Here is a 25,819-nt window from a genome sequence, read left to right as displayed (position 1 = left end):
GTCATCTGACTGCTGCTGAAGGCATGCGAGGGAGGAGCAGACAGTTTGAGTCCCAGTACAGGCTTTGCTTGGGATAATGTCAGCGTTTGTGTTTAACCCCTTTCTGACCTCTGTGTAAAATGAAGGTGCCTGGAAGCAAAGCAGAAATAGTAATGAAACAGTTCATTGCTCAGTTCACAGTAAGCAAGGACATCAGAAACTTTCATTACAGAAACCAGCAGCTACAGGAAGATCAGTCTATTTGATGTTTGAATTAGAGGTTAAGGGCGGAGGAAAAGGAGAATTTCGCTGTTTGTGATAAAACTCATCCCTCTCTCTGGATACTGCTAAGCCATCCCTGGCAGGGATGGACTTTTATCCCTGGCTCAGACTTCTGAAGAACAAATCTTTTTGCATTTTGAATGCACCAGATGGTATGCCTTTACAAAACTGGCCTCCAGGGAAGATACCTCTAAAATCCCTTCCTGCAAGGACTTCACTCCCTCTCCCCCCCAAATTACTCAGTTCAAGCACTGCGTAATACAGGACAGAAGCATATGCCTTTCCTTTGGCAATTGCATTGTGTTATGCTATTAAGAAATATGCCCAATCTGCCTTCTTTTCAGTTCAGTATATTGTACTTCTCCTAGATTGATGTATACCTCAGACCAAATAGTTCTGCATGGCCTAGACTGGGGTAATTGGATTACGTTTATGTGAAACCCAAAGTGCTAGACGTTCTCAAGGGTGATTTTCTTTTTCAGACTGCCATTAGAGTTCCAAGGAAACCAAGTACAAAAGCCTAAACTAATCTCACATTAAACGGGATTTTTTTTTTTTTTATCAAGTTGCACAGGGAGGTTGACTTTTAATGGAAGTTGCGTAGCTGAGAGACTAACACACAGAAAAAAATCCCCAAACTCCTTACCCCAAGGGAAGAACTTCAAAACAAGGGAAGTGAGGAAATCTGCGTTAATGCCCACATGTGCTCAGGCTCACCCTGCTGTGCCCACAGGTGCTGGTAGCTGGTAATTCATGCAGTGGCAAAAGCCGGGATAATTGGACTCTACTGTAGCAAATAAAACACACTTACAAAGGAGTCAGAAATTATTATCCCTACAGTGCAGAAGTGTCCAAGGCACAGGGACAATGTACAGCTTGAATAAGGTCACTCAGTGGGATCATAGAGGAGCTGGGATCAGACCCCAAGTCTCAGACCCCATAGGCAAGAGGCAAGTGCATTTACAGCTGACGGGTGCTGGGAAGATAAGCTGACAAGTTATTGGCAAATCTGCTGTTCTAACTTTGCTGTCACAGTGGAAGAGGAAAAAGTCCTCCATCTTGAACATAATAAAGGAAGATACTTGTGACACATTTTGAGTGCCTGAGATATTCGTGAAATGTTTTGAATGGCTACTGTGAAAGGCCCAAGGATGCATTTAGATGTGCCTGCTAGGAAACACAGGGCGCAATGAAAACTGTTGGGTGAGAAAGTGTACCTATCACTCCTCGTTCCCAAAGGACAAGTATTCTCACAGTGCCTGGATCTGCGCCCTGTGACTGGCTCAGGACCAAGGTGATTTCTTTGAACTGTATGATTTCCAAACTGTAAATAACCATTTCGGACTGTGACAGGATTTTGTTATATTTCCAAAGGGAAAAGATATTCTTGCTTGGAAACACAATTCAGAAAACTCTTTCAAGACTACTCTGAAGCTGAGGGGAGAGCATTCTTTCACAGACATGAGGGGTATTAACTGTTTTCCATTATCTTACTAATTGTCTCATAACATCCCAGCAGCATTTATTTTTCTTAGTGCAATGCAACTGAATTACATCTGAATGGGGAGTAATTAAAGTAGTTTGCTCTTTTTATTTTGTCTCCCTTGCAGACACAGACCTAATTTGGGTTTGTCTTGAACGCTGTTGCCATAGTATGTACTGTACTTGGGGCTGAACGACAGGGGACATGCAGTAGTAGTTTAACCTGCGGGGCAATTTGGGAAAAGAAACAAAAGAAGCCCAGTAAAATGGAGTCAGAACAGTTCCTCTGACTAGATTTATACCTTTTTCTTCGGAGCGCAAGTCCTTCAGCAGGGAAACTATGCATTGTGTCTCAAAAATTAGCTAATTTGCAGATTTTTGCATGTGCTTACAACCCAAACCAGAAGCTATGATGGAGCCTGCAAAGACAGGGAGTGATTGGGAGAGGCGAATGAACCCAGAAACAGATGCAGAGATCTAACAAAAATCTCACGTGCAGCAGGCTTATAGTTGGGGCAGATCCAACTCAATACTGCCAAACCATATTGCATAGGTACCTCACTGGCTGTTTGTACATGCATCGTGCAGTGCCCATACATAAGCTCTGGTTTCAAGCAGACAAATACGTGTTGATTTGAAAACCAGGCCTTGCAAATCACTGCAGAGAAAGGTCACGCTGTTCGGCTCCTGACTCTGGGAAAGCACTGTGTGAGGGGAATAGCAGTTGTCCTTTGTTTCACACCTCTCACACAGAGGCACTTTTTGGGTGGCTCTCCAATGGCCCATGGGACAAGTCAACATGCTGAGCCGTCCCATTCGCACATACCGAGTTTTCCTGGTGTGGCTGGGCCCTGTCACTTCCCCAGGGCACCTGTAACAGGGCACTCCCAGCGCTCCCAGCACTCTCCTGGACTTTTCCTCAGGGGGGGGAGGGCATCTTTTAACTTGGATTTCTTTTTCCTCTTGGCATCACCTAGTTTGTCGTTCAGTCAATGGCTGATGTCGTTTTTATGTCTGGAAAGGAAATTAGTCAGAGCTCAAGGATAACAGCAGTGATTTCTGGTACCGCAGCAGGCGTACGTGTCTGGGCTTGTGCATGTGAGAAGTGACGTTAGTGTGTATTAGTGGGTGTTAGGAGGTGTCACCACGGATGTGATACAACCTGGAGAGCCCCAAAACCAGGCCGTGCCCTCGGTTCTTCCTTCTCCCCTGCCCCAGATGGGTTTGCTATTTATGGGGTGGGAGGAACAGGGGACACCTCAACTGTTGATTTTGCAGATCAGACCAAACCATCACGGCAATGCCTTTTGGCTTTATCTTCTTGATATATTAGGTGCTTCATATTCCTAAGTGCTGAGCTAAAGAGACCAAGAACTTTTATTTTAATCTTTAAAGATTTTTAAACAACAAAATTGTTGTTCTAAATATCTCGTTTGATGAGAAAAACCCCCTGAGCTTCAGTTCTGAAACAAATGGGTGACCTTTTTTTCCCCATATCCCCCCCCCCTTCCCCTCACGTTCCCTCCCTGTAACTCTCAGCCTCATTTGAGCTAATAACAGGGAACGGAGAAACATGGGAGCGAGGACAGGATGAGAACTAAAACACTGAAGAAATGGAGGAAGTTACTCCTTTCATTGGGAGATTTTCTAACAAAAGCACACAGAGGATTTTTCTTTTTTAGGTTTTAAAGACCGCCCTAGAGCTCAAACAAACCCTAGCTTCTAAGTTGGAATCAAGGAGGGTTGATTTTTCATCAACCTGTCAAAATTCATTCCAGAATACGCTGCTAACATGTGCTGGACAAGTCACATATAAATGGGAAGAAGGAAATCTCTAGCACTGGAAGTCATAGAAAGAAGCTTGTTGGACCATGTATACCTTATTAAAAAACAGGATGTAGAAAATAACTAGCCCAGTAAATTACTTTTGGTTTAAATGTTGTGTTTCTAAATTTGCTCCAAACTGAAAAAACCTTGATAATTTAAAACATTCTTCTTAAAACCGAGCAACCAAATAAACTCAGATTTACACAGTAAGGATATTTAACTTGGTAGTTATCATTATGAATATTTTCTACAAGAAATGTGGCAATATGACAGTGGATGTATCATTGACAAATTTACCTATAGATATGTATTATGACAAGCATAAAAATCTATCTACACTACAATATAGCTCTTCATAATAGGTTTTGATAGTTGGATATGTAGAAGCTGTCATGATACAAATGGAGGGAAACCCTCTTTCCAGCTATTCTGCAACACAAATCTTTTTGTGTGTCATTGACATAATTTCTGCTGCTTTTTAAAAGAAAAGGAAAGGATAATGGGAAGGTTCTTGTTCTTCCAGCTACACCATTTGAAGTTCTTGTCCAATCTTCCTATAGCAAAACCACAGAGGACCTGAGGGCATAGTCCCTGAGAGTAAGGGTTACAAATTTAGCAAAGTTATTGCTAGGAAACATGTTTATTTCAAAAGGTGTAAAGAATGAAACTTGTTAAATAAAATCACGGTGATGGTGCCATTGAGACAGAACAACTTAAGGTAGGGGCTGGGGGAATGAAATTAAATCCTGTATACTTTTGATTTAAGGGAAGAAGGGGAGAATGAGGAAGAGAGTTTGCTACTACTTGGCACCGAGAAAATTGCTGTTTGCTCCATAACTGTGAAGGGGTAAAACTAGTTTCTGTTTTAGAACCCTAATTGCAAGCAGGTTAAATAATAAATAACCCTGGCCAGACTGTAAGCAAAGTATATGCATATACATTGGTGTACGGTGCTGGCGCATGGAAAAGGTGGGGTTTTTTAAACAGAAAAGTCTTAACTGGTTCTCCAAAAGAAACAAAGAGGCAGCTGGACAGTAGGATAAAAATTTGAAGCTGTAAAAGCTTTAGTTAAAGTCGGAATCCTGACTTATGAAAGGAATAAAATCTTTAGTATGCTGTGGATGGGCAATTTCCCATATAGAAAATCTTCTGTCCAGTGCTTTCTGTTATTAATAGTTCCTGTGTTTCAGATTATCTTCATCTGTAACAGTTAACAAGTAATATGGCTTTATGAAGCTGCCATCTCTTTCTCCAACCAGAGAATTAAAAAGTCCTCTTAGGCTAGGCTCCAAAACAAGAGAGCAGACAATATTAGCTCTTCTTCAATCAGACTATGCATATATCTCTGGTCAACAGATTTGGTGCTTGTTTTCAGGCAACTGTCCTGCCCGCTTGAGGAAGAGCACAAGAGCTGTAAAAAACTATTATGTCTGGGATGTAAGAGGGAGCCATAGGTTTTATGAACATGAGACATTCCTGGCTTACAGGATTTTATAAGCTACAAAGAGGAAGTTGACTTTGAAGCACAAAGTGGTGGACACTTCGCAATCACTTTTGGTCTTAGGGGCATTCAAGGGGAAAACACCCTCTGTCAAATCACAGCCTATATAATCATATTTTCCACATATAAACTACCAAATTAAAGGCAGGGAAGATACTCAGGGAGAGACGGCTTCAAAGCAATTTCTTGTGTTATCTGCAGGTACATACTCACAGACTGCTGCTCAGCCAGCTGAGGAGAAAGGGATTGCAGGTAGGGCAAAAAGATCAGTCTCCAAAAACTGGTTAATTACTCATGTTTGGTCTCAAATCAAGTGCCAGTAGTAAACTGTACGCATTTATCCCATTTAGAGATCCCGCATGTTTGTTCATTGCTGATTGACCTAGAATTGGCATATTGGTGGAAGATGTGGAGGAAAAAGGAGAAAGGAAGGAGAGGTTTCAGCTTCATTTCTTGACATCTTGATATCATGGGCTCAGAAAACCTGCACTATTAGCATCAGATGGTCTTTTCAAAAGTCCAAAATATTTGGTTGTGCAGCCAGCATTAAAGTGACACCCACATCACTCACACAAATGGCTATTTCTGTGGAGTGATGTGTGCCTGAATTAAACTGTACAGTTTCATTGCTCTCTTAATTTTTCTACACTCCATATAGTTCTTTTGCACATGAAACTGCATATGAGAAATTATAAGCCTACACCCTGCGTGTCACGGGAAGCCTGCCATCCTAAATGCATAAAGCACAGACATTTAATGCACGAATGTGTCTGAATGTGCAGGACTATGAACAAACAAGCCTGCAGGCTGTCCCTGTGTTACGCCAAGACACAATCAGACAAAACAGACTCACTCAGGAGAGCTGTAGTCAGTCCATTTGGAAATATGACTGCCCATCAATGACAAACCAGAGACACTGTAAAGCAAATAGTTGGACTATTACACAGGCTCAAGATGAAAAAAAAACCAACTCCCAACATTTCCATGCTCAAATGAGAGAGAAAGAGAGGAAGTGTTTAAAGCAGAGAAGTCCCTTATCTAAAAGAGAGAAAAATGAAGACTGTTCAAATGCAGATCAGGGAGAGATGAGGTTTTCTAACACTGCCAAGGGAGAAATACAAACAGGCTGCATTTCAGAGCCTCCACACAAGTTATATTAAGGAGTTTTCTTCAGAGAAGCAAAGTCTATGTCTAGCCTAATCCGCAAATACACAGAAGTTATTTTTCCTCTGAGCAGCTACAAGCTGGTGCAAATAATCCTCTTCATCTTCCAACACCAGCATCAGAGGTGGCTGACAATGAAAGTCTACTAGCAACATTTCTTGCTACTCAAATCCATCTCCCCTTGACCGCTGACTGCAGTTCATTTTCATCTACTAACCCATGATGAATATCTTAAAAAAATGCAACATATGTTGGAGCTCCTGGCAATGATGATCTCTTCAAAGAAAAAGAATTGTTTTTACAATGAAGATTCTTGCATGTGCATTTTCAGGAAATGCAAAACTGAATTACCTAAAACATGCTACACAGTTGTCACGTAGCTTGTGGTTCTCAGAAGTAGCTGGGCCAGTTTTCTTCAGTAAATAAACATTTCTTATCTAGTTTCAAAATATTTAATACATGTACTTAATATGCAACAGCTGTGTTAATAAAAGCTAGAGAAGATCAACTGCATACATTGAATTTTCTTTTTACTATTCTTTCTGGTTCTATGTAGATTGTGTATGTTTTGACATAGAGATTCTTTCTTCTTGTCTGTACAGTGCATATACAGTGGGTCCTTGGTCTCAGACTGGGCTCCAAAATACTACTATGTAATAGATAAATTACATCACTGAAGTACCTACATCTGTATAAATCAGTACTGCTTTTGCTAAGTCAGGATAGGCTACCGGATATCATTGTTTTCAGAAGTTGGTAATTCTAAATGAGCAGCATCCACCTGCTTTGAATTTTTTTTAACTTGTTATTATAGCCATAATACATTGCTTGCAGAATTACATTTTATTCATGAATTGTCTGCACATCTACAGAATGTAGATTTATTTTAACTTGTCTTTTTACAACTGGTCTGAGGATGAAATGCAACTTTGCCATGAAGTTCACCAGTTGCAGAACTTTCTTCTGTCCCATAATACTCCTTAGATGAGGTTCAAGTGCTTTGGTGGGGAAACTTCCAGAGCAGATTCTTTTTGATTTTCCCCCAGCTTTTAAGTGGTGTATGTTCCTTTACGGGTACATACACAGAACTTGCACATACTAATGAGGGCTATGCATGTGTTCCTGTGGGAAGGCAGACCTAATACTGAAACTCTGCTCTGTTACGGTGCTCACATCAACAGTTTCATTTATTTTGGCCAGAAGTGCCTATGATTTAGTCATTAATCCTGAAATAGAATTTTCATACTGAAGTGATAGTTAATATAAAACAGTGTTACTACATTGAAAATAATAATAATATTATGTTTAAGAATCTCAGTGTTTCTTTTCCTTCACACACAATTCTACATGCCCTTATAGACGATTACCAAGCATGAAGAATTAAAGTGTTCCCAGCCCAAAGAAGACTCCAATAATATCTCAAACTATGCAGCCTTAGAGAACAACTTTTAACCAGGTTAAAGGGATTACTGTTCAACAGCCAGATTATTAACATTAACAAAAGGGACAGCAAGGAACAAGTCTGCAAAATCTCCACAACTGCACAGCTCCTAGCCACCTCAGACTGCAGCCAGTATCTGCTCACTTCTCTCTCTGTCTTTCTCAGTCCTGAGGATGGATGGTTGGAGAGAAAGGAAGATGCAATTTTAGCAAAGATGGACCTAGACAGAGTAACTTAACCTGCTTGGCATAACTAACAACACGGCAGAAGCTATGGCAGCCTCTATTAGCAAGCAGAGAATAAATTCTCATTAGACTAACATAACAGGAAAGGCCAACACATACAAGTCACTTTATGATGATCTGCTGGAGAATAACTCTCAGCCAAAGCACCTTGATCCACCCAGTGTCACAATAAAGCAAAGTAGCTTCACCCGTTTTAAATTTTATATGAAAAACTGTTTTGTTTTGCTGAAGCTATCAATTTCTAATTTAATTATGCTGAATATTGAATTCTACTTGTGTAACCCCAAATTGTCAATACATTATTTCACTCCTAAGGATTTCAGGTCCTTTCCTGTAAGACGATGCATCACAGTTTATTGAATTTCTATAGCATTGCCCAATTTTTCTTCTTTGCTTGTATACCAGAATTACTTATTGTAAAATACTTATTTTAAAACTCTGATGATGACAAAGATATGTCCCCAATGTGATTTCAAGGATATACTTTAAAAAAACCCCAATCCCTCACTAATAAATAAGTTGCATGTTCATGGGATAGGAAGCAGAATAATTACTCAACTGCTTTAAATAAATTGTGGTACCTGATGTTAATCAGCTTTAGTAACCTCAAAAAAAGGAAGTGAATGTACATTCATTTATATTCATTAACTAGGCAGGTTTTCTATTTTAGGAAAGCAGAGGGGTTATCATGAGATTTTTGTTTCTATTGCTCCTATAGAACATCAGTCCTTGGATCAAAAGCATGATGTTTTACTTCAAATAGATTTTTTCACGCCTCAGAATTTTCTCCTCAAAACCATATTGGGCATAAATGATCAGAACCATTGATATATTAAAATAGTAGGAAAATGAAATAAAGAAGATTTGAACCTTAGGGACACTGACTTTCTCAGTGTTGCTTCAAGGGATAAAGAATTTTAAAATGGTGATGTAAAGTTGGCAATTATTCCTGACCTGAAACGACTTGAAAGTAGAGTTCAGTAGAGTTCAGTCAACAAGATTTTTGTCACCAGAAGTCTGAAATGCTTCTAGCTGTTACTGAATTCAGTGCATTAATCTCCAATGCACCCCGACAAGCATGGCATTTGCCTCACTTTCTAGGCTCTTGGGGCTTTTGCTGAATGAGGCTCTCTCCAAAATGTGGCTGCTCAGGATGGGAGCTGGGGCCCCCTGAGCTGAGCCTGCTTAAAGACTAAAACAAACAAACAAACCAACCAACCAACCAAAAACCCACCCCAAAACTGAAAAGAAACCTCCAAGTGTTCCAGCTACACAAAGAGGAAGCAATTGTTTCAGGCCCTATTATTTTGGGCTGCTTTTCTTGCAAAATGCAACATGTTGCCAACCAAGAAGGCTCTGGGCGCTGTAACTACAAAGTGTGAGGAAGCTGCTCAGCGTGATGGATGTGCCTTGAGATACAACAAATGGTTTGGTGAGAATGGCTACTCCTAATTAGTCAATACTCCTATATATGTATGTATATATACACACGTCTGTGGACCTATATAGATATAGACCATTTCAACATTCCCTGGTATCAAAAAGCCACATTTTTTGGTGTCACATGAACCGCCAGAAAAGCGGAGACAGAGTATCTCTCAGTCTGCTGCTTCCTTTGTTTGAGCTGATACCAGGTATTGGGCCTTGCAAGCCCCAGCGGTGCAGGCAACTCAGAGGTTTAAAGGGGCAGTGCAAAGTTTAACTAAATGAAGCAGTAAAGCCAGACTGATCAAAATCTCTCAGGAACCACAGTGCTGAACGTTTAAACTCATTTGTGAAAGGCAGCTGACATGTGATGTAGGAACCAAAACACCAGAGCAAGCTCAGTGCTTGCTACCCAGCGTGCATCCCCACACCAAGAATTTGAGAGGTGAAATACCACAATGTGTATACACTTAAGGGAGGTTTTACTAATTAGTGCCAATTAGTGCCAAATATTCCTTTAATACAAGAGGAAAACTCAGGACATCTTGACTTTTCTTGAGCCATTCAATGCAGCTGACCTCCTACTGCTTTCTTCTACAGGGCAGGCTAGCAGGCAGTAGAGGCAGAGCACACCATAAATTCACTTTCAGTGCAAAGGAAAAAACCCTCCCCAATGACTACTTTGTGTTCTAAGACAAAGAGAACCAGAAAACTAAGCATCCCAAATTACCAAGAAAAATACATTTTTTCCTTCTTTTTTTTGTTGTTTGTTGTTGTTTTTAAAGCAGCTCTTCATTAGAATGTAGCAGAGCATCCTGCTTTTGATGAAAGCACTGGGAAATGTTTCGGAGAAGCACAGTGGCCAAGGGGTCAGGCTATCAGTTTCAACTAATAGAAGACAACTGAAGTGAAAAGTGATATATCTGAAAGACAGAAAATAAAATGCAGAGCTTTAATACCAAGAAGGTGAACCAGAAAATAGCATACAAAGATATGTGGACAATTCAGTAGTAAGGAGAGGGGGAAATTCACCTAAGCACTGCTATGGACAGGAGTCCCAGCCATGGGCTCAGGCTACATAGTGTGAGGGACTATTCCCTAAGACTACTTGGACCAACATCAGATACCTTTAATTCTCCGCTGATCCCTATTAAATTGCATTAATGCAGTGGAGCTCTCTCATGCCCCAGGAGGTCCCCCATAGAGAGCAAGGCACAGGTGGACCTCTGAGAGGACCATTTCGGTCCAATTCCCATTTCCAACCAGAAAGGTCAGTGCTTCGTCAAAGGCTTGCGAGAGCCCGTTGTGGCTCCTTGACACTGTCCATGCGGTGTGGGGAAGCTGCCTTCCTCCTGACACTTTAACAAATTTGGGAGCAATTCTTCACCTTGATTGTTAAAGACTAAAACCAAAACAACCATAATCAATTACAGCCTTCAAGGCCCAGGAGGAAATTTAAAAACGAGCTTTCAAGGTCAGGGTTTCAGTGGAAATAGATCCTTGTTGACAATAGGCAGAGCTTCCCTGAGCTGACGGCTACATTTGCAGGACGACTACACTGTGTACATTTTCAGTATGTTGGAGCAGCAAACAGGAACACATTTAGCTGATTCGCAGCACACAGAAAGGTTAACCTTACATTTCATGACAGAAGTTAACCCAAGTAAGGTCTATGCTATTCAGTCTGAAGGGAAAAGAAATCAATTCTGGTTCCCGTGGGTAGGATTTCACCACTTGATTAGAGAAAGAAATGAATCTTTAAAGTATACTTACAGGAAAGGTATTTGCCATTTGCATGAGAGATGGGAATGGCTGCATCCCAAGTTAATGAAATCAAGTCTTCTGTGCCTGTTTGAGGATTTCATCTATTTGAATTATGCAAATATCAAATATAACTTCATTGTATAAAACTTTAAAATGAGAATGCTATCCATACATCCAGGGAGGCCAAAATAATATCCGCACTCCCTAAACTTAACATTGTTTGATTGAAGGCCAACAAGAGGTTATGATTTGGTCCTCCAGCATCGCATTTGAGCTGTGACAGTCAATTTAGAGGACATTCCTGCCTGTCAGCAAATAAACATTAAGTCATTATAAATTTCACTTCCAGTTGATATGGTTAAAGCAATTCTTTCTTGGAGACAGGGACTCAGGGGCAAGCTTTTGAACACCAGTCATCGGGCACAAGGAGACTGACGGCCATGTAGGTTGTGAAGGAGGGTATCAAGGCAGGCTGGCAGAGTGGATCGGCGGCAGCAAGAGGAGGAGCAGCACAGGTGATATCTTGCCCTTGATTCAGAGACTAAAACACGCAGGAAATGGATCCTTCACTTACAGGCAGGGACCCATGTGTGCACCAAGCCGCGTGGTCCCAGGACAGCTTTCTGAAAGTCTCCTTTTGGCAACAGGTATTTGCCAAGAAAATGTTCAGCTTGCATAAGCTTGCTGGACCTTCTTTGCAAGTTCAGCACCCTCCCAAAGGAGGATATGGAGTCACACAGTGCCACACCAAGGAGCAATAAACATAACCTCTTCCTTCCAACCCAGTGGAGGCCTGGGCTTTATGACCAGAGACGCACCTCCACTCCCAGCACGGGCAACCACATCATGGACTTGCAGAACTCATCACGTTCTCTACCCCAGAAACTGAACTAGTTTGGTCCAGCTCTCCACTTGGAAGGCTGTCCCTGAACATGTCCTTCTCATGATCAGAAATTTTCTCATTTCTGTCTGTACTCATTCATGGCCCCTATAGACCTATTAGTTCTTGTGCCAATGTCATCATTTAGATCAATGCAGAGAACATGGCAATATTTTGTAATATCAGAGCATTTGCACTGCAGGACAATGTTTCCTAAATTGTCAATATGCTCCTTATAATAGAAAAGAATGCATTTAAATGTTGGCTTGGACCAGAAGACAAATAGAAAGGGGACATTTGAATTTCAAGTTGCTATCAAAAAGCTTTTTAGAATTCAGTAGACGTGTATATGAGCAGGAATAGGAAAAGGGAAAGGAATCAAGACAATGGAAAGTTTCAATCTCCAGACATTAACTTTTAACAATGAATTCCCAAGGCTGCCTCCAAGTACGCTAGGTGGGGAAAATCTTTTAAGAAAGGGCACAAGAGAAGCACTGAAAGAGAGAAGAGGTATACACTCAAAAACCTCCACAGGCACAGAGAGATCAGATCTGCTCTGCCTTTGCTCAGACAGCTCCAGCTGAGGGGTGATGGCCCTTCGTACTCACCAGACCAGCAGATAGCAGTTTCAGAAGAACTCTCTCATTTTGCTCTTCTATTGCTTTTTTTTTTTATAGACCAAATCAGCGAATCCATACTTAACATGGATTTAAAGCACTGTAAATTCAGAGTTAATCAAGGGTACTACAACTTTCAGACACAAGTCTCTAAGCTGAAGAGGAAGATTTGTGCATGCTAGAGGGAAGGTCCTTGGCCCTACAACTGAAACAACGGCAATTGCAAACTCCTTGCCATAAGGCCTAACTTAAACAGGCTGGGCTCCCTGGGCAGTTTCTAAAGATGCACGGCAAGACTGCTAAGCTTAACTCATTGCACAATGAGATCAGATTGATTGTACCTGGAGGCACTCTGCATATGGCTGTTACTGAATCAGTTTTGCAAGATTTTCAAACCAGGGTATAAACCAGATCTTCCTCTTTCCTTGGTACTCACTGCCCCAATGTCCTTACAGACAACTCAAAGCCAGCTGTATTCTTCATTTTGCTACATTAAACGATACAACCTTGTTTTAGCTTCTGTTACAGGTTTGTCTCCCCATTCTCCAGTCATCTTTGTAGCCCTTTTCTCCAACCTCAACACGGGTAGTTAGACATTGCATTTTTTCAAAAGTTCAAGTTTAAAAAAAGATATATTTTAACCCATTATACATCAGTAGCTAAGTTACCCCCTAGAATCATTGTCCAAGATTTTCAAAGGTATGTGTACATCTGCAAATAGCAACAGATGCTTTTACACATTTTGGCAGGAGTTGATGTCATCATTACTATCACTAGAATTTAGGTATTTCAGCTTTCAAGACAAAAGATCACTTAAATACCATCTTTTGAACACTTGTGACACAACCCATTCCATCCATTTTAGACCTGCATTTCTTTCAACCGATCAGAAAGATCTGTTGAATAAACTTGTGACAGAAAGCCAGAAGGCTTTTAACAATTTCACTGTCTGAAGGGCAAGGGCAAACTTGACCAGTGTGCTTGCTTTTGACTTCTGTTTGTCCTTCACCGTACCACGTTAGTTCTTATCTAATGGTTAAAAATCTGATATGTTAAAGTCATGTCCACGATAAAGACTGTTTGAATCTCTGTGTACCTTATTGCTGAGGTACCGCAATCTTTAGTTACCTTAAAAGTTTAATTCTGAATGTTGGCTCAGTCACAGCAGTTTCAAGAGCTTCTCTTCTGTAGATATCCTTAAGCATTACTAAGAGACTCAGTTGGTGAGGACCTTCATTCTTAATGCCTTTAAGGGACAAATTTAAGTTCAGTTTTATTTTCAAAATCAGGGAGCTCAAAAGTTGTCTGTATTAGAGGGACAGAATGTGAGGCATAGGAATTAAAAAAATCAACAAATACCGGAGCTTATCAAACGCGACACATTTTGGCACACACACACACAAATAAAAAACACACCCAGTAATGAATACATTTTTTTCTTGAAAAGTTTATGTTTGGGGGGGCAGAGGGGTGTAGGAAAAAAGTAACCAACATTTGAGGGAGAGCATTTTAATCGATTTTTTCTTGTCCAATCAACCTTTTTGTTCTACCATCTTAAAAAGCTCATGTTCCTGTACCTGGCTGAAGGCAGACTCTGATTACTTGCCTATTTCGGCATATACAGAAAGTTTCAGATTAAGAGCAGACATACTGGGACAGGCCTGGGACTCATCTGCCCATTCATTTCTCTCTGTGATGATCCCACATAGACATCTGAGGGAGAAGGAACAAGCATAGAGGGATTTTCCTGTACTATTCACAGAGGTTTTGGCACTCAGCAATATCAGGACTTTCTAAAATAGAGATTATAGCTTGTTCTTGACAGCACTATCCTTCAAGGTTACATTTAATCTCTTTTGGAGCCCACTTTTACATTTGGCCTCCACAACAATAAGTTCCACAATTTAAATTTTACACTTTCTGGAAAAAGTGCTAGAATAATTGTAGTTATTGCAATTTAATAGAAGGGGTACATAGATGCTGAACTCTAGGGATTTTTCTAGGAAGGAGCAATCAGGACAGTCTTCTAATATTTCTTCAAATCAAAATCACCTTCAGCAGCACCATGCTAGATATACCACTAAAACAAAAGACTGAGTGTGAGGCAGCCCCTCTTTTAGCTATGCAAGACAATCATTGCATTCAACAAAAAGCAAGCTGGCAATATTATATAGAGGAGCAAAGCAAGGTGGATTTGCAGAAATGCTATATGAACAGGGACAAAATATTTAGACTACCCTCTGAAAGGGGCTGCATCTGAGCTCTTTTGCAGGGTTCAGCTAGAGATTGGAGCAGAATGGCTTCTTCAATATCTGCAGATGCTACCTAATAAAACATGAGAAAAGAAAGCCATTTACGCTGAGTGAGGACAAGGATGGATAGCTAAGCAATGTTATCTTCTCTAATGCACTTCAGTGTCTGGGATTCTTTATACTCATGAGTAAAGTTTAGTTTCTTGGTAATTATTACATATGTGCACCTGTTTACAGGTGGATGTCAAGCGTTTTTTGAGTGCTCACAGAACTCTCTCTGCATGTTTCTGTAACAAGCATACACTTGCTGTCAGAGAGATCCCCAACTCTAACCCCATAAGATGCACTTTCAACTTAAACACCTTCTTTTAAGAAGTCGTAAGAACAAACATAGTAAGTGCTTTTAAGAGAGAATTAAACGCAACAACCAGAGGCCTAAAAACAGCTTAAGGGGAAACAAGGAAAAGTTAGTTTATAACAATACCAGACCTTTTTCTCAGTTTCACCTTTCCTTGTAAGTCACTATTTATATGATCAAGGGGTTCTTGGCAGACTCATTTAATCCATAATATTTTGACCTTGATATTACTCATGCATCCACAACAGAGATCAGAAGGATAACTGCTTTCTCACTTAAGTGTAGGGCTGGCATCTAGCATCATAAACATGCTTATGATGCCCTCAAAAAAGGCTAAAAAAGTGCTACAGCACATTGTGCCAAATGTAAGTCGAAATCTTAACTGTTTATCTTCAGTGGAAAACATAATTTTAAAATTCCTTCTTACTAGTTTTTCAACTGTACTACCTATCCAGTCAAATTGTAGGTTTAGGAACTCACTTGCAACAACGAAAGGGAAGAAAATAATCTTTAACCTGTTGGTTGGCAGTTGGTTGGTTCTCACTTTCTAACACAAATGTTGCCTTTAGGAAACCAAGAAGTTATGCAGGATAAAACTGAAAGCTTCACATTACTAATAAATGCTCAGATATTAAAGCTCTCTTCCATTAAAATTCACAGGCTAGCAATCATTGTTTAAAGATAATGGTCTTAACATCAGCTAGGAAAACAAAAGATTTAATTTTGTGAAATGTGGTATAATTGGAATATGAAACAATAGAGGAATAGATAATGCATTTAGTTTTCACAGGTGAAGACTTCAATAAATCATCTGTGAACTTGCCACAAATGAGTCCTAGCTACTGAAACTGGGGAGCTGCAGGAGCAATCTACATTTGAGATGGTGTCTGGCTCAGAAGAGATAGCAAGAAAACAGAGAGAAATTGGAAAATTAATGCTTAAGACAGTAGTCTCTTGACCAAAGAATGAGGGCAGTAGACCAAAATTGATGGGACAGGGTTACTTAATGTAGGCCTGCTGTACTCTATCTGAGGGCTATCTCCCTCAATTCATTTCATACCTGGAGCAACATCTGTATTTCTCCACTTTGATGGAAATAAATCTTCCTGCTTTCTTATCCACTCTTTGAAGAAAGAGACTGCGTCCAAGGCTTCTACTTGTAAGAAAATATGTCCTAGAGCGGGTTTGCCATGATACAGAGTGTGTTTTTCAGAAGCTGAGGTGACACAGACAGACCTCAGCTCCCCAAAGGCAGCAGCCCCCTGCCTGTTTCTTGGCTCACGCTGCCACAGCAAGGGACGTTGCCTGCGCTTTCCTCCTTCCTTCTCTTAGCATATACCTAGGGGTGCCAGAAGAACCAAGGGCCAATAGGTTTATTATCTACAGCTTGTAAGAGAGAGAGAGAGAGATTAATAATACTAAGTTTAAGGCCAACACTGGTAACAGTCTTTAATGAGGCTTAAAGACTCTGGGCAGAGGCAAGTATAGGGCAGAAGTACGAAACCTCAGCTGTCCACTTAGTCTCTGGACAACACAAATGGTAGAGTATAAAGAAGTGGAAAGATACTTGTGCTGTGTGTGTCACAGGATGAGCTAAGCTGAAGCAGTGTGCCAACACCTATAGCTCACTATCAGACCAGGTGAAATATCAGTTTCCTTGTAGGCATCAGGTGAAAGACAGAAGCATGGCCGCGATTTTCACTAAGCATCAGTAAAGCACTCATTGTCCTCATGGGCTTCTCGTGCACAGAAGCAAAGACAGTAGTCACGTGTCCACAGAGACCATATCTGCCAGGATATCACATATGGAGAATTATGTGGATTACACTAGTGGTTAATTTGGTTCTCTGACTACAGTATTTGCAGGGTTAGGTTGTTTTTAAAGCTGCAGACTTTTCATGTTGAAGCAATTTTTAAGTACTCTAATGCAAAGTGTAATCACACATTGATTTTTCCATTAAAACTACAAAAGTCTTAAATACCCTGGGGGTGCTGGCCTCAATTAGTCCCTATTCTTCCGTTCTTTTTCTCTCTGTACCATTTTGCCATCCCTCGGCGTAGGAGGAAAGGAAGACTGTCTACTTAAGCCAAAAGCACAATCTTCTATTACATGAGTTCAGTTAAAAGCAGGAGTAGATAAATTGCTTTCTGTACAATAGGGAGGAAAATTATGCTGGTTTCTGCTTATGTTCATTTTTAAATTACAGTGTGGGAAAACTGAACATACAGATATCTGGATTTTGGAAGTTTGCCTTGATTCTATTTTACTGTGGGTATGTATTTTTTTTAAAACCAACAGAAGTCCCACAGCTCTTCAGAGGAGGTTGTTTGCACACAATTGCCCCGAGAAGCCATGATCCCTGAATGCAGCATTTCCATTGTCACCTGTTGAATAGCTGAGCTTCGGTTTTGTGCTACCAGCATTCAGTAGCATTGATCAGTTTTGCCATTGACACCAGGTTAATACTTCTGCAGAGAAGAGGAAAGCAAATTTTACTGAACACCAGTAGGTAAATCCTTTGCTTTTATCTCTTTTCCAGAAAGCAGCACCTAAAAGAAAAATCTTACTAGTGACAGAGGGTGGGTGTCCTATTCAGTTGAATGGCCAGACCCCCGTCTGTTGGTCTAAGTGTTTCACGTTCCCTGCTCAGCCTCTGCTACCCATTTCAGTGCATTCAGTCTCCTACTTGTCTTGTGTAATTCGAAGCCCTGCTCAGGGAAATATATGAATGGAGACACTGTATAAAACACAGAGATGAAAATCATATCAAGCCTACAACATATTTATCTTCAGGCACCTCTCCAACAAAGTCTCTGAAGAAAGGCAGCTGAGTGGAATGATTAAAGAAATGAACCAAGAGGAGTCAATGAAGCCCAGTTTAAAGAACATGGGCTGGAGCTGTGTTCTGGAATCTAATCAATTAGGTTATTCTTTCAATTTTTGTTCTATCCCTAAGCTTTACCTTTTTCAGTACGGAAAAACCCCAGCCAATTTCCAGCCTATGAAGAAGCATCTAATTTTCCTGTAACATAAGTCCTACCATTGTCAAGTTATTCTGTGCCTGAGTCATCTCTAGATGACAACCACGTATTTTTCACAACTACTTGAAGTAATCTGCCTCCTGAAAACCCATTTGCCAAGTGCCTTACAGAATACATTTCCTTAGTGATCTTTGGAAAGGCTATTTCTACACACAATACCTTTATTCTGAGCAAAACATTAATCTGCCAGCACTAGTATATGGGGAAAAAAATGGCGCTCCATCTTCAGTTCTAAGAGGTCTTTTTAATTTTCGACTCAAAGTTTTATCTAGCTTTAGCTTATGGCTAGGTACAGCTCTGTTCATGGTGCTTACAGTGGCACTGGTATTCTTATAGAATAGCCTGGCATTGTTTTAACAGTCACCACCAAAAAAGTGGCAGGAGAGAGGCCAGGCAGATAGAGCACTAGCACAAGATTCAGGAGATGCATTTGTGAATCTCCATAGCATTTGTGGCCTTGGTCAGGTCACTGACCTCTTTCTGTCTAGCTTTTCCAGCCCTTCCCTTTTGCCCATTTTATTTGGATTTAGAGACAGGGACTCTCTTGCCTTCTGTGGCACTTACCAGAGTCTCAGTAAAGCCCCTAGCTGCTATTGCTCTATAAAGCAGACCAGACCTGAAGCTACCTGTACCATACCACATCACATGAAACCACCACTGCTACTGCCTTCAGGTTGACACTCAGTGTATTTGACATACTTAAGCGTTAGACCAAAGAAAAATAAAAAAAACCCCACCACCAGACTGTCGTTCTCAGATGGAGGCACTGCCATAGATTATGATAAGCAATTCCCTTCCCTGCTCATTAAAGAAGCTGTAGGATATTTGCTGTCTAGGCATGTAGGTAAAACTCATCTTACATCACAAGGTCCCAAAGCAGAAAAGCTGCAGTTCTGTAGTGATGGGAAAGAGACAGCAGAGAGAATTATCTGCCCCGCTTGGCATGGGGGAGCTGACGGTGCCAGGCTGGTACCAGCAGAGTCTCCAGTTAGGTAGGTCCAGCTGCAGCTCTGGCTCTTGCCAACTGCTGCAGCTACAGCAGTGCTTTAATGTATCCACCTCAACACTTTCGTAGCAGTCAGATTACTTTGATACTTCTCTTTTCTGGAAGGAAGAGCTCAGGATGGATAGATGTTTCATCATGGTCAAGAGACAGAAAAGTGCTGCCCAGATGCCGGCTGGCAAACGGGAAAGCACCCACAGTGCCTAGCAGCCCCATGCAGTGGGACCCCTCTGCTGTGCAAACAGGAGAGTATTGCTCCAAAGGGCAAATTGGAAGTGTATACAAAGAAAAGCAGAGGATGTAGCAACACTAAAGGACTTTTTTATTTCAATGTATTTACTGTGGTAGGCTTGAGGCTGCTTTATACAAAATAATTAAGGCTTTTAGCAGAAGCGCAAAACTGAAGCTGCCAAGGGAAATATCACAGAAGCTTTAGAAGCAATACATTTTTCATCTGGGATAGTCAAAACTCACTTCATTGTAGAGTACAAGTTCAGGTCAGTCAGATCTAGTCTAATGACAAACCATACAGCTGCTTTTGTATAAATGTGGCTTTATATTATTGACCAGATTAAGAAGGATGTAGCCATGGCCAGCGAGCAGGCACTGCTGGCAGGGAGCAGCTGGTGCCGAGGCCAACCCCACCAGCAGCTTGTGTGGAAGCTTGTCCCGACTGCTCCCCTTTCCCAGTGAGCAGGCCACCTGTTAACATTTCCTAAAGATTTTTAACTTACATAGTTTCAGCTATGACAGTGCTTTCTTTTTGTAACATTTATAATTATTGCACTAGCTGGATCTCTCTTGTACAGGATCCTTCCGTTACATTCTCCTTCTTTGTTTGCTATAACCCAGTTATATATAATAATACATATAAGTCTCCAAACTCACCCTTTCTAAGAGCTCACTGCTACGGTGGCAGGGGCCTCAGCTCGGGCGCTGGAGCAGCAAGCGTTCCCCAGCGGCACCTCGTGACCATTTAGGTAGCCCTCTGATCACTGCCCTGCCCTTTACAGCCACAGGAGAAAGACAAGATTGAGTAGCCACAAAGACTGAATCAATCCCTGTCGGGGTGGGTCAAGCATTAGGAGGTTTTGAATACTGTTAAAAGCTTGCATTTCATCAAAGTGTCATCAGCCAAGTATTTTCATAAGCACTACAGCTATCCAGTTTCTGCTGCTGGGGGTGGAGAAACTTTTATTAACAAATGCTGCTATGAACCACTAAAAAAATTAAGTTCAGCTATATTTTCCCTGCAATTCATGACAAGCCACACTCAAACAGACCCAAGTAGACCTTCACTAGAAGAAAGATCTGCTGTCACAACATGAGCAAAGCTGCTTTAACAACAACAAACATAGGTAACCCACACAGTGTCAACCAGCCTGATCTACGCTGCTCATATGGATGGGCTGACCCACTGGAGGCAGTGGAGTTTTACCGCATGACTCAGAAGATGATTAAATAAGTCACACACACAGAGATTGCGGGAAGTATGCTCCAGTCTATCCAAAAGCACAAAATGCTTAATTTCAGGAGCAGGAGCATTAAGCAGAGACTTACATGTGCTATCATGTTTTTCTTGAAGCCAACAGCAATAGTGGGAAGGAAGTTGGAAGGAACAGCACTGCACAGCCTACTTTATAAAAACAGAATTTATTTTCTCCAAAATACTGGGACAAATTTGCATTCCTCCACTGGGGCAAATCCACCAAAATTCAAGCTGAACGGCCCCTGGAAGTACCCCCTCCCCAACACCAGGCATAGAGTTGCTATTGTAGCTGTTGGGCCAGTCTCTCCTCTCGACCATGAGCGTAGCAAGGTAGCCCGAAACAGAAGGAACTGACATCTCTACATCAAGGACTTTAAATCCCCAACCAGATCGTTTGGGCTTTAAGCCGAAAGATTTGAACCTTGCAGCCACCTTCCTTGGACAAAAGCTCTTCCCCACATGAGCTCAGCCTCCCCAGCACGGTGGTGCTCTCCTCACTTGGCCCCTTGTCACCTTCCTCCTCCATCACAGCAGTGGTATCACCCCATCTGGAGCCCGTCCTGCAAGCGTCAATACTACCTATGGCAAGTAGTCTTTCACTTTCAACATTTACAGTTCATTTTCATGAATTTTCTTGGGTGCCATACAATAACGTGACACTAAAAAAGCATCAGTTCCTTCTTGTGTCTTCTACTTAGCTTTTTCTCATCGTCAGGAGATTTATGAATTTAATCTCCATTTTATAGAACTTACCACTTTTAACAACTAGAAGAAGAAAATGCTAAATTGTTTTTATTGCTGTTAGATGTTCAAAGACATCATGCTATATACTGTCATTTACATTTCACATTAAAAGTGAAATATGTTGGGAATGCACACGTATTTGTTTTAATTTGACCCATCTGTTAAATGAAAAGCAAAGAGGACTTCTAAATCACTATATTTAAATTCAGCGATTTGTAAACAATTTATATGTTCATTTCTTCTGGGTTAAAACTGCCCTAAAGCATCACTCTTATGAAATCTCCAGATTAAATTGCTTTGCATTGTTCTCAGGGATGCAGGCCACAGTTTCTTCCTCCTCAGTTTATTAATTTATTTCCCAACCCAAGTAAATTAGCAAGACTCGTATTAAGAGTCTTGCCACTGAAATAATTTTGGGGAATTCACAGAAGTATCTGCTGGTTCCAGAAAGCTGAGAGCACAGAGGAAGTGTCAGATATTGGCAGAAAATTCCCTTAAGATAAAGGACAAGCCAATTGCTTTCATTTAGCTTTTTAACACTTCTGCAAGCAGCACTAGTTCCGCCCTATTCCACGCTGGACCATCACCAATCAAGAAGGGGAAGAAAAGCCATGGCAATTTACCTCTCAACCTAGCTAGAACTTGCTACAGGATTTGGATCTTAGACTGGGCTTTAATGTAGCTGTGGGTGATAATTTACAAGGGGAGAGAGATCCACAGACATTTAAGGATCCCACAGTAGCACTTAAAGAGCAGAGCCTTCTTTCTTTTTCTGCTTTGTGCAACATGCTGTATTTAGCATTAGCTGCTAAGCATCTACCCCAGAAATCAGTACTTTCAGTGGAGTAAGGATACCGAGAGCCCTTTTAATCACCCAGATATGGGGCTTCTCATCCCAAACTAACAGACACCTTGTGCGAGGAGATGATTTCTTTGTTAGATGTACCCTATGAGCATGAGGAAGAGCTCTGTACAGCCCGGAGTGTCACATCTCCCATCTGAAGCCTTAGTCACCCTCTCTGCTGGTACAGTGTGCAGCTCCACCCTTTCCCCAAACCTTTAAGTCATATGCCTTGTCTGTATGACAGGTTTTCACCATGTTCCCAACTCTAACACAGGTGCAGCAAAAAAGGAGCTGGGGGCACCCTGGGCTCCTTGCCCTCCAGCTTCACATCCCAGCCATAGATCATGGCAAAAGCAGAACTAGATGAGGAAGCAGAGAATGCTCAGGGAAAGAAAAAAGAAAAAAAAAAGTCGTAAAAAAGCTAATCTACTTAAAGCTGTAGAAGTGGACAGACCCACAAGTTTCAATTCCCCCTCTGCAATATCAAGCAGACCACCAAAAAGCAACACAGAAATACTAGGTCTACTGTGTATTCATACTCTAGATGGTTCATTTATTATATCCAGTATCATATTAAGCAACCCAACAAAACAAGAACTAGTGGTAATGCAGCCAGGGCATGATTAAGAGTGCCTCTAAGAGCATCAACAAACATGGAGACTACATGGATCACAGCCTGGAAAGATTCCAAGTTGGTGAAATGACAGCTTGATTAGTTTTTGTCTGACAAATGTGGCGAGAGAGATCAGAATCAAACATAATTCCAAGGTTATAGGCCTTCAAATAAAACCAGGAAAAAAAATTCAAAGAGGGCAACAGCAATTTGCAAGACCAAATCAACTCTCCAGCCCAGCTTTCTTAATGCTCAGATGCAACACAGCCATAACTGCTGAGGCTAAATGGGTACCCTCCAGGGAGCATCCTGAATTAACAGGGACATGCCTTCGGAGCGGGACAAGCTTCAGATCTAGCAAGACAGTCTTTCCTCCCATCAAGAGCCTTACTAAATATGCACATATTTTAATTTAATGGGAAAACATGCAAGTAGAGCTACTTTATATCCAGGCAACTGTTGCCTATTGCTACCCCAAAGGTCAAGCAGCAACACCGTATTACCCATATTGCTGCATGTAGGCATGCAGTATAATCACACAATGTAAATAGCAGACAGTAAATGGATTTTTCCTTCTTCTTCCCTCCCACCTGTTCTAATGACAAGAAGAGTGAGTCAAAAACATGCAGGGAAATCAGGTTTCTTAAAATATATCATTGCAACCCAAAGTATCCCTCACCCTCATTTTGCACCGGTTTCGAACCATACATCCCCCATTTGGGGGAACTTGGCGAGATAAAATGGAGGCTTCTGGGTTTCCTTCCCAGGTAGAAAGGGGGCAGGGGAGGGGAGGCAGAGTAGGACAGGGCTCTTACCCAGGAATAAAATGACATGTCTCCTGGAGCTCTTGCCCTCCGAGCTCTCACTTTTTCTGAGGCACTGCTCCTGGTGTCTTAGTCCACCCTTCACTGCCACAGTTCCTTCCTTGTGGATCATCAGGGTTTTCATCATGCTGCGGCACATGAAGGTGACAGATCCCAGAACTATGATGTACACAGCAAAGGCGCTGAAGATGCTGGCCTGAAAGACAGACCACTTGGAGGAGAGGCTGGTACAGATGGTCATATTGTGCTTCAGCTCAGGGAGGTGGTGCCTGGGCGTAGGCTTGACGCAGGCAGTCATACCTTGGTAGCCCTCGATGGTTTCCAGGGGATATTCTGTGCCCATGGCAAAGAGTAGGGGCAGAGCCACTACGACAGACGTCCCCCAGACAAAGGCGATGAGCAGCTTCACCTTGCGGGGTCCAGAGACAGCCTTGAACTTGAAGGGGTGGCAGATAGCCACGTACCTCTCAAAGCTGAGGGTGGCGACATGCAGCACAGTGGCATAACTGCAGGCTTCAAAGAGGAAGTAGTAGAGCTTGCAAGCCATGTTGCCATTGGGGGTGGAAAAGGGGCTCCAGATGGCGCTGAAGAACTCCATGGGCATGCCCAGCAGGATGACCAGCAGGTCAGAGCAGGCCAGGCTCACCATGTGGTCTGTGACCTCCTTCTGCAGGTAGCCTTTCTTCTGCAGGATCCTGGTGACCTTGATGGTGATGCTGTTGCCCAAGATGCCCGCAACAAAGATGCAGACATACACTGAGGCCAAAGTGATCTTGATCCAAAGAGGCACCTCAAACTCAGAGATGTGGCTGTGGTCAATGAGATGAGAACAGTCTGAAGGGGATGTCTGTCCTGCCATGAGCAGCCCCTGGGGGGAGGAGGAGGGAGGAAGAGCCTTCCTGCCCTCTCTGACGTTCAAATTCACAGCAAATAGATCCTTTCTCGCTTTGCCCCTTTCACCGAGACGCACAGGTCGGAGCAGTCAGGTACAACGAATGCGTCTCAACTCGCCACACCTGTGCGTTTTGTTAGCAACAGCCACTGAGTCAATAAGCCGAGCAGGAAAGTGTTTCAGCTCTTACCTATCTTTATGGCAAAAACCTCTTGCTCCTTTTGGATTTTCCTCCTCCTTTCTCTACTGAGTGAAGCTGACGTTCTCCAGCCCTTTGCAGTGTGAACTGCTCTCCTTTCAACGCTTGCCTCTTCCTGTGCAACCACAGGCAGCTTTTGGTCCCGGCCCCAGCAGGAGGAAGTCAGAGTTTCTGTGTGGTTATAGGTGCTCTGTTAACCATTAACCTAAATCTTGGCTGTCCCTAGTCACTGGCAGCAAAGCAGGTTTCAGGGAAAAAAAAAAGCAAGCTACCCATGTCTGAAATTCACTTCCTGTAATAGGAGCTCCTTCTCAGGGATAAAAAGAGGTGTTTCCCCTAAAGCTGTTAGGTTGGTGAGGTCAGGCTGAATGTGTGAACAGGCGCTGAAGACAAAGTACCTGCTCATGAGTTTAACATTAACTGGACTTCAGACTTTACTTCTATATGCGTTAATGCCAACATGCTTCACTACTTTACATTTCCTTTAATGAAGACCTCAGCATCTGCCGCAGCAGTGTTTGTTACGCAGCTTGTGCAGCCACGGACTGATTTACATCAACAGGAGGTTCTGGTTTTTAGTTGCTGCTGCTGAACTGGTAGCTTCTTAAAATAACTGTTTAGACTCTAAAGAGTCTTCTCAGAAGTTATAAAATAAGCTGAACTCTAGATTTAGACACATCGATTGTCTCCCTTTAAATTTCCATCTTCTCATGTTAGATAACAAAAATAATGAAGTTAGTAATCCCAATCATGCTCATGCTTTAAAATAATCCGGAGTAGCAGGATATGAAAATGTACTTCCCCCTCGTGTGTCTCACCCCAGGGGGAATGAATTTAATGCACTCTTTAGTTTTAGTTTCAAACCATAGCACTGAAGGCTCCCAAGGTAACCCCTGGAAACATTTAATTAGAGGGAGTGTATATGGATTAGGAAACCTTTAAATTACAATGC

General features: G+C 41.8%; 1 protein-coding gene across 1 annotated transcript in view; it reads right to left on the bottom strand.

Moving 5' to 3' along the window:
• Nucleotides 1-24,635, bottom strand: part of GPR39 (G protein-coupled receptor 39) — an 82,421-nt gene extending 57,786 nt beyond the window's left edge. The window contains exon 1 of the mRNA XM_050899635.1: nt 23,768-24,635. Within this exon, the coding sequence (XP_050755592.1) occupies nt 23,768-24,635 (868 nt within the window). The remainder of the gene's footprint in view (nt 1-23,767) is intronic.
• Between the last annotated feature and the right edge of the window lie 1,184 nt (nt 24,636-25,819).

The sequence above is a fragment of the Gymnogyps californianus genome, chromosome 7, assembly GCF_018139145.2.
Source record: "Gymnogyps californianus isolate 813 chromosome 7, ASM1813914v2, whole genome shotgun sequence".
NCBI lineage: Eukaryota > Metazoa > Chordata > Aves > Accipitriformes > Cathartidae > Gymnogyps > Gymnogyps californianus.
This window is presented reverse-complemented; position numbering and strand designations above follow the sequence as displayed.